The 9,477-nt window shown below is 36.5% G+C and overlaps 1 protein-coding gene across 2 annotated transcripts; it reads left to right on the forward strand.

The window, feature by feature from the left end:
• The first annotated feature begins 1,433 nt into the window (after positions 1–1,433).
• Positions 1,434–7,671, forward strand: rhbdd1 (rhomboid domain containing 1). Of its 2 annotated transcripts, XM_079886178.1 has the most exons (8): positions 1,434–1,643; positions 2,293–2,445; positions 2,661–2,940; positions 3,508–3,640; positions 5,352–5,440; positions 6,571–6,627; positions 6,858–7,058; positions 7,300–7,671. In XM_079886178.1, exons 1-8 carry the CDS (start codon positions 1,641–1,643, stop codon positions 7,398–7,400), a joined length of 1,017 nt encoding a protein of 338 aa, XP_079742304.1. In that variant the 5' UTR covers positions 1,434–1,640; the 3' UTR covers positions 7,401–7,671. The 2 variants fall into 2 exon arrangements, with proteins under 2 accessions (XP_079742304.1, XP_079742305.1); XM_079886179.1 differs by lacking the exon at positions 6,571–6,627.
• The last annotated feature ends 1,806 nt before the right edge of the window (positions 7,672–9,477 follow it).

Below are 9,477 nucleotides of genomic sequence, written 5' to 3' on the forward strand. Positions count from 1 at the left end.
AAGTTTTATTTAGAGGCGGTGTTGGAATAGGCTACGCTATGTAACGTTAACTATGCGCTGCCGTTATTTATAAACACACAATTGTAAAATGGGAAGTTATACGTGTGTAAGTGTTCATGTTACTGTCTATTTACATATAGTGACAATTAAACAATTTGTGTAATTGCCGTGCGGAGGTGCTGTAGGCTACACATTGTTATTGTTATTATGACTATAATAATCATCGTTACATGTAATGTGTGTAACGCATGGACAGTGTAATGAAAAGTGGACTTCTGTTTCTCCTGGTGGAAAATCGTAGACTGTCCGGTTCACCGAAACGAAAAGCACATTATTCACAGACTATCTCCTGAAAATGAACTAGAAAATGTACATCTTTAACAGAAAACATGGAATTATTATAACATTAACATAAATAAAAAAAAAAACGAATCCTGCAGAACACCTTGAAGATTTATTTCTGGTTAAATCCTTAAAAATAAGAAATAGACTTGGATAAAATGAAATGCTGACAAAGAATTAGATAAATAACTGCACAGAGATCTTTTAAGGTTGGTTCTGATTTTTAGTAAAGAATCTTAAAATCTATAAGCTTCTGCACATATCCCTTTTGGTTTACCTGACATAGGTGTTTTACTCTAATATCTCGGACAATATAATGTCTTTGACGATGGATCACTAAAATTGTGTTGTTATTTGTTATGGCAGTTCAATAAATAGTCATCATAACCTAGCCAAATGTTCTTTTTACAAATTAATTTAAATGAAGCATCTTTATTAATCAAGCATAACATCACTCTGTAAAGACATTTTTACATCTAACTTGAAGTGAATTCAAGTTGATTGGTAGACTTTTCCCCAGTCATCTCAATGGCAAAAAGTGTCCCAATCACCCTGAATTCATAAGCCTGCAAACATTCACTGAGCAATGCTGCCATCTGCAGTCAACATCGAAGATAATTTATTTATTCACATGTAAACAGCAACTTATACATTTTTTATATTCTTTTTGTGCCTTTTGAGTTTATATATGTTTTGATATATGTATTCGTTAGGCCTAAAGGCTGTTGAAATTTCAAGGTGTGAGTGAGGTTATTTTCTTATCTCAGCTCAAAAATGTTAGTGCTGTCTAATTATGTTTTCACTGCCAAAAATGTATTTGACCAATATTGTTAGTGCACCACTGGATATGGTCAACAGCTAACCTCCCAAGGTCCCACGTTTCTCTCTTTCACCTTTTATTGGCAACAGATAGTGACATCATCTGACCCGTACATCAGTGCCCATGTACAGTGTATTTTGAATCTGTGCTCTCACAGGGCACCAAAGTCGACCGTATTTGTGGAATGAGACAGTAACTCGTGTTTGCAAAGGTCAGAGAGTTCACTCCTAGAGAAAAAAAAAAAAAAAAAAAAATACAAACGTCATGAGGGATGAGATCACGCGACCAGAAGTCTTGTTGCGTCACTTCCGTGTTTACTACCTGACGAAACATGGTGAAATGAAAGTAAAATCTGACGTGTCCTACTCTTTTTATTACAGTCTATGGTCCTACTGTTGATCGCTAATATTAGGACTCGGAATCGCTTGACACAACATCCAATTTACAACATTCAAAACAGCAGCTACATTCAGATGTAATGGTAAGTCATAAATGCACAGTAATTCTGTCTATGTAGCCTAGAATACTTTATTTATTCCTCAAAATAATAGTGAGTGTATGTATGTATGTAGTAGATAAGATTACATGCGTGATATTACCCATAATATTATTATGTTAGTATGTATAGCCTAGATAGGGCTTGTAAAGGGCACGTAAAATGCTCTATATTTGCTTCAAACAATTAGCCTAAGAAGATACAGTACATATCTTGGTTTAATGATATTTTTTATTTGAATGCGCTTGTGTGTGTAGCACATGAATGCATGATGACTTTATTGCCAAATGAAATGAAATAATTAACGTTATGCTATAATACCTTGAAGGGACCCATTTCCAACCATTTTAGATTTAGATAAAATACACAACTACATTTAATGACTCTAAAAAAAGTCTATCTGCCAATAATTTTTTTGTGTGGCAAATACACACTTTTAAGAATAGACAGAAAACGTTGATGACTCATCCTGCACAACACAGTTTTTGTCCAATCAGATGCTCTCTAGAATGGAATGCCCCTCCCCAATATTGAACACATTAATGTAAAAGAAGCAGTCTTTCAAGAAATGTAAACTAAAACTTTTACATAGATAAAACACTATGTGTATGAGAATGTTGGTTGTGTGTTTTAGATGCGCAACAGACAAAGGGGATCCAATCTCGGCCTGCTCCTGCTGGCCTCTCAGGTTTTCCAGCTGGGAATAGACAACATCCCACCCGTCACTCTTGCAACACTGGGCCTCAATGTCTACTTGTTCCTGTTTCCTGCCAAACCCCTCCTACAGGTAGATGTTATTATAACAAACTTCAACACAGAGCACATCCAAAATGGGTTTTTGCCACATCTGCCGATAGCAACTGAATGTAGAAAATTTGCCGATAGCCATTAAACTTTTGGATTACTTTATTTAAAAGGTTGGTAAAAGCTGTAGACACATTTCTTAATATGTTAGTACTGATAAGATGTTTTGTAAATCTGGTCTGTTTGTATGTTTTTCAGACGTGTTTGAGTGTTCGGGAGGCGTACTGGTACGGAGACTGGGCTCGTCTGTTGCTGTCTCCGTTTCACCATGCTGACGACATGCATCTATACTTCAACATGGCCTCCCTCCTTTGGAAGGGCATCAAGCTTGAGAGGAAACTGGGAGGCGCCTGGTTTGCGTACCTGCTGTCTGTCTTCTCTGTGCTCACCGGATTGATCTACCTGCTCCTGGAGACAGGACTGACACGGATGACGGAAGACTCGTCGTATAGTCTACAATGTGCGGTGGGGTTCTCAGGTGTGTGTTGTGTTGGATCATTATGACAATTTAAAAGAACTGTTTTCCATTTTAAGATATTTTTAAATGTAATTTATTCCTGTGATCAAAGCTGTATTTTCAGCATCATTACTCCAGTCTTCAGTGTCACATGATCCTTCAGAAATTATTCTAATATGATGATTTGCTGCTCAAGAAACATTTTTCATTATTATCAGTGCTGAAAACAGTTGTGCTGCTTCATATATTTCATAATTCATGATCATTTTTTTCAGGAATCTTTGATTAATAGAAAGTGCAAAACAGCATTTATTTTAAATAGAAATCTTTTGTAACATTGCAAGTGTCTTCACTGTCACTTTGATCAATTTAATGTATCTTTGCAGAATAAAAGTATTAATTTCTTTTTTTTAACAAAAAAAAAACAACAACTTTTGAAAGGTAGTGTATCTTTTACTATCACATTAATCATGTGCATTGGTGTAAAGAATAAAAATGGAGTGGAACAACAGAAATCAATGAATTTATAGATGTAGTTTTTATGTTTCTCTAGTAAGAAATAAGCATTGCAGCTGTTTGTGGTTTCAGGTGTTCTGTTTGGGCTGAAGGTGGTGAATAATCATTATCATCCTGGCGGAGCCACGTACATCATGGGGCTGCCCATAGCCAATCGCTACTCCTGCTGGGTGGAGCTGGTCCTCATCCATGTCATGAATCCGGGGTAGGCATGACACTCATTTCAAAGACACAAGAGAAAAACAGCAATACTATTAGACGAAATAGGGAGCTGCTTTTTTTTACTGGATGCACTGAATCCAATTTATTGTTTGCATAGTCTAATAAAGGAAAATAAACTAGTCGCTACTTAAAGAAATGTATTTTAGTGTAAAATGTGATTTTTATCTGCTAGCCTGTTATTCAGTTCATAATATTTAGCAGACTGAACAGATGAGATGGCATCGAGTAAATGACATTGTATCACTCAAAACTGGGCAAATTAAGGGAACATTCATAGTCTCACAGAGCCTGTCACAATTAACAAAGCTTATTTGCATTTTAAAACATGTTATACTACAGGGCCGTTGAATGCTTGAATCTGATTGGTTGACGAACGTTCTAAGGTGTGCATTATTTTCAGGGAAACGCACAGCTAAAGTAGTTCCAGGCAGGTCTTGACCGCATTACAGTTCCATTTCACTTCGCGTAGTCAACTGTAATAACGGAAAATAGGATACAATTCATAACAAGAAAAAACATTTAGCCCCATGCGCTTGAGCTGCAATTTTCAATGTCTAGCTTCACAATCAATGGAAACATGCAGTTTAATTTTAATAAATAAAGTATATAGTCCTAGGCTATCTATAATCAATAGAAAATTAAACTGAATATAGGCTAAATAAATGGATAGTCCTGCAGCACGGATTTTTATTGCAGATAATATAACAAATAAATAATTATTGATAGGCCTTACTTGTTAAAAGGCTTTTTTTTTCCATTTATTTGGCTAGTCTACTGTCATCTGTCAATAATAGAAAAAAAAAGAATGAACAAATTATTTAAATGAATTGAATTAATAAATAAATAATAATATTGACGCACATGCTTTTCTGTCTCATTATTGCAACATCTCTCTAATAACTGCATAAAGCCGAGCCAAGGACACACTTTAAGGCCGGTTATGAATGTAATTTGATGACTGATCATGCCCAAACGCGTGTTCAGCGCGTTCAGTCTGTGTTCAAAGTCGGTGTTTAAAATCTGCTGTGATGAAAACAGTCAGAGAATGTGTCAGCTAGTCGTGTGTCCCCAGCATTATTCTGCTATCAGTGGCTCAAACCTCCGTTACTAACTCTAAAATGACGTTTTGGAATTAGCAACGGAGGCATTGGATTAGATGCGTAAGAAATTAGTCCTACATACAAGAGCGTTTTAATGACAAAAACTTTACAAACGTCTTGAAATACATAATCTGAACAATGTTTCGAGGTGTGGTAACTGTAGTATAAGCGGAATAATTGACTTCAGGCCGTTTAATTATTAGAAAAATAATGCACACCCGAGGTGTAACGGCCACTCCGCTTTGCGTCGTGACCGCATTACCACCTCGGGTGTGCATTATTTTTCTAATAATTCAAAGGCCTGTCGTCAATTATTCCTTACTTATTATCCAACATAATGGCAAATAGGCTTTCCAAAGATTGTAAATCAACATTTACGTAGTATAATAGTAGTACATTTATCTTTCTCATTCGTGTACCACATTGTCCGGCAAAATCACATCTACATCCTGCAACAGAGCAATAACCAGGTGGTCACCGTAATTACACTACAGACCATATGACATCGTTTTTTTTTTTCTAAACTACGTTTTGATTTATTGTTGGCCTAGGATCTGATTCACAGCTTATATTAACACACTTTCACTCTTGCAGGACGTCATTTGTTGGACATCTGGCTGGGATCCTGGTTGGGCTTCTCTACACGAAAGGACCACTAAAGAGGCTCATGAAAACCTGTGCAGGTAAACACAACAATTTGAGTGTTCTTGTGTGTGTATTATTTGTGTGTACATATTTGTACCTTAAAGGGTTGGTATAATGCCCTTTTCACAAGATGTAAAATTAATCTCTGATGTCCCCAGAGTGTGTATGTGAAGTTTTAGCGCAAAATACAGCACAGATATTTTTATATAGCATGTTAAAATTGTCACTTTTTGAGGATGAGCAAAAACGCACAGTTTTTGTGTCTGTCCCTTTAAATGCAAATGAGCAGCTGCTCCCGGCACAGAAGGCAGAGCTTCAACAGCTTGTGTGCTTTTACCTCACACAGACATGCACTGAAAATGTAAAAAACTTTTAGCCTTTTATGTTCAAACCTGATTCAGACAATGATGGAGAGACTCTAGAAGAAGTGACAACATGTAGAAAGCAACAGGGCATTTCTGAATGGTTAGTTGATGAATCTATGTAGTTTATGTGTAGTTATCTTCTAGTCATTGATTAGCATATTCTGTCTTGATAATCTATAAATTGCGTTCCCGGGGGCGTTAATGTAAATTTTAAAACCTCTCCTTCGGGAGGAAGCTTGTGTAGTCCCTACCAGCCGTTTGTTGTAGTCCTTAAAAAGGAATTTCTTTAAAAGCAAATATCTCACTTTGCTTTGAACTTCAACCACAATCATAATCAACCACCCCTTTAAATATGATAATACTGTACGCATATACACTACATTACTGTTCAAAGTTTGGGGTCAAGGATGTGTTAAAGTGATCAGAAGTGACAGTAAAGATATTTATAACGTTACAAAAGATTTCTAAAAAATCCTGCAAAAAATGTATCAGTTTCCACAACAATATTAAGCAGCACAACTGTTTCCAACATTGATGATAATAAGAAATGTTTCTTGAGCAGCAAATCAGCATATTAGAACGATTTCTGAAGGATCATGTGACACTGAAAACTGGAGTAATGATGCTGAAAATACAGCTTTGATCACAGAACTGTTTTAACTCTATTTTAGATCAAATCAATGCTGCCTTGGTGAGCATAAAATAAAAATATTTAAAAACTTCTGAATAGTAGAGCATGAGGACACTTAATCCTGGAATAAATGCATCCGTTCACATAAACGGCCATATCTATGTAATTTCAGGCTTTGTGGCATCTAATGGGCATCATGGAGGGCAGCAGACATACTACAATTCATCAGGTATATAGTTACAGATCTTGAATAATATCAAATCTGAATCATTTTTCTCTTTTTGTTTTATAGGGAAGTATTCAATTGGTTAAAAAGGCAGCCATCTGATATTACTAAATCACATCCGTCCTCAGAAATGGCTCTGACTTTGAGAGCCATTAAAGATGAAACGATATAAGGACTGCTTACTAGTCCATTATAGTCCTCAAGATGCATCATTTGTATGTCTGTGTTCACAGGATACAGTGGATATGGCATGCCGAATCCTCCAAACACACATTATGGACAGCAGTCATTTAATCACAGGCAGTATGGCGCCCCCTACAGGGATCCGTACGACACACACATGCCCTCTGCGCCGCCCCAGCATCCCTATACAGCAGGACTGTCAGATGAGGAGCAGTACCAGGCCGCTATCAGGGCCAGCCTCAGCGACAGAGGTGACCAGTCAAGATGTGCTGAAAATGAGCACGTTATTCAATTTAAAAATGCTTAGTCATAAACAAGCTTGTAAATAAAAGTATTATATTTTTATGGGGTCAGTAGGATTATTTAGTTTATTTATTTATTTGAAAGAACTGACACTTTTATTTATTAAGGATACATTAAATTGATCAAAAGTCATAGTACACTATAGTACCAGCAGTTAAAAGGTGCAACTTTGTTATTTTTGCTTTGTAGGTGGTTCTACGCAGGCTAGATCTTCACATGGCACTTATTCCCACTCTAATCCGACGCCTGAAGAGATCCGCTGGCGACGACTTCAGAGGTTTACCAGCTAGAACCTTGGGTAACACTACTAGATGGTTTACATGAAAGACAACACTAAACAACCAATCAGAGCTAGCGGAGAAGACTCTTCTGCTGGTGATTGGTTGTGTCATTTTAGAACATTTACGATGTCATCAGTGGATCCCCTCTAATGTGTGGAAGGTTTCCAAGGCTGCAAAAAGTTTGTACACACATTTGTTTTTGCTTTAAATGCTGCTCTTAATGTATTTATGTTAAAAGTTGAACATCCATGACGCGTGGTTGTAGATACAAGTGCCTTTTGCAGTGTGTTGAATGCAACTGTCAATGTGCCAATACGTCTTACTAAAGTTTGTTTTTGTAAATGTTCTCTAGCACAAGCTCTTGATTAATTCCAAACAATTTTTCTTCTTAAGTAACTTATACTTTGTTTCTTAAGAAAGTATTTTTTTGTAATCAAACAATAAACCATGCTTTTTCTGACATGTTGTTCATTGGTTACAAGATACTTCTTTGCTCATATGGTATATTATAAAATATTGAGTAAAAATAAAACGTACTGCAATTCAGGTCAATATAAAGAGATGGAGCTATATTACTGGGTGAGAGAGACTTCCTGCATTTAGATGCATAACACTCCGTCCATTTACATACATTAGGCTACAGTTAGGTTAGTCAGTAAGATAAAAAAAAAAAAGATAAAAAAAAAAAAAAGAAAAGAAAGAAATTAATATCACAGATGCACCAATCCGATACTCAGTATGGGTATTGGCTCCGATACTGCCATTTTTGCCGGATCGGGTATCGGTCAGACGAGGCCGATCCAAATCCGATATTGTATAGGCCTACTGTCTATTCTGTGTTATTGTTAAGCCACACAAAAGGCACACAAACATTATAAGCACCATAAAGTTTTCGTGCACAATATTATAAGTGTTCTGAAGCCATTATATAGTATAATGTGAGATAGAAATTAATATTTAAGTCGTTAAATTCAAGATCACGTAAACGTTTCCCTCAGCTGCGGCTGTCAATCATTCTTAATTCAGCATTCAAAACAGGCGTCGCGTTCGGTTACGACAGTTAACAAGATGAAACTCTCTCCAAGATGATTCAATGTTACTATTATTATACTTGATCTGTAGATAAAGGTCTATGGTTTCGCATAAAACAACTTTATCTTGCTGGACTTTATTGCTGTAACTGTAACGTGTTACTTTCTACCGGGTGTCTGTTAGATCACAACACTGGAGTAAAGTCAGAGCACTATTTGTTCTTCACGCGCACAGTAACTGAAATTTAATACTGTTAAAAGAAAATGCTGAATAAACTATTGCATAGATAGATAAGTTTTCCAGTTCAAGAAGATAGTGCTTTAGTGCTTTAAACTTTTCAATGCGGACTCGACGCGCAGGATGCGCATAAGCGCTTTGTGCCGCACTGTATTGGAGCCTTTCATATCATAATACAGTGACGCAATGAAAGATTATCAGAGGTGGACAGTAACAAAGTAAATTTACTTGAGTACTGTACTTAAGTACACTTTTTGAGTATCTGTACTTTACTTGAGTATTATTTTTTCTGGAAACTTTTTACTTTAACTTCACTACATTTGAAAGGCAAATATCGTACTTTTTACTCCACTACAATTCTGTCATGGTCCTTGAGTAGAAAGTAACATCAGTCAGTGGATGATTTTGGTTGCACGGGTTGCATTTTGGTTGGAAATGAAAGTCGGGTTGACGTCAGAACCCTGCATCTGATTGACATCAGAACCCGACGTCAGATTGACGTTGGATATTGATTGAAAATAAAAGTCGGGTTGACGTCAGAACCCGACTGACGTTGGTTTCTGACGTCAACCCTATTTTCATTTTCAACCACAATACAACGTCTGTCCAATGTTGGGGATCAACGTCAATCTGACATTGGATTCTGACATAAACCTGATTTTCATTTTCAGCGTTGGGTTTGGTTTTCTAAATGCGAATTTTGTCACTTTTTTGGAGCACACTAGATTATAGATAACAGTAAGGCTAACATATTCACACTAAAAGCCAAAAAACTTTAAATAGGGCAATATTTTAGGGAACAGCCATTTGGGTGTCC

Source organism: Squalius cephalus, assembly GCF_949319135.1.
Source record: "Squalius cephalus genome assembly, chromosome: 11".
In the NCBI taxonomy this organism is placed as follows: domain Eukaryota; kingdom Metazoa; phylum Chordata; class Actinopteri; order Cypriniformes; family Leuciscidae; genus Squalius; species Squalius cephalus.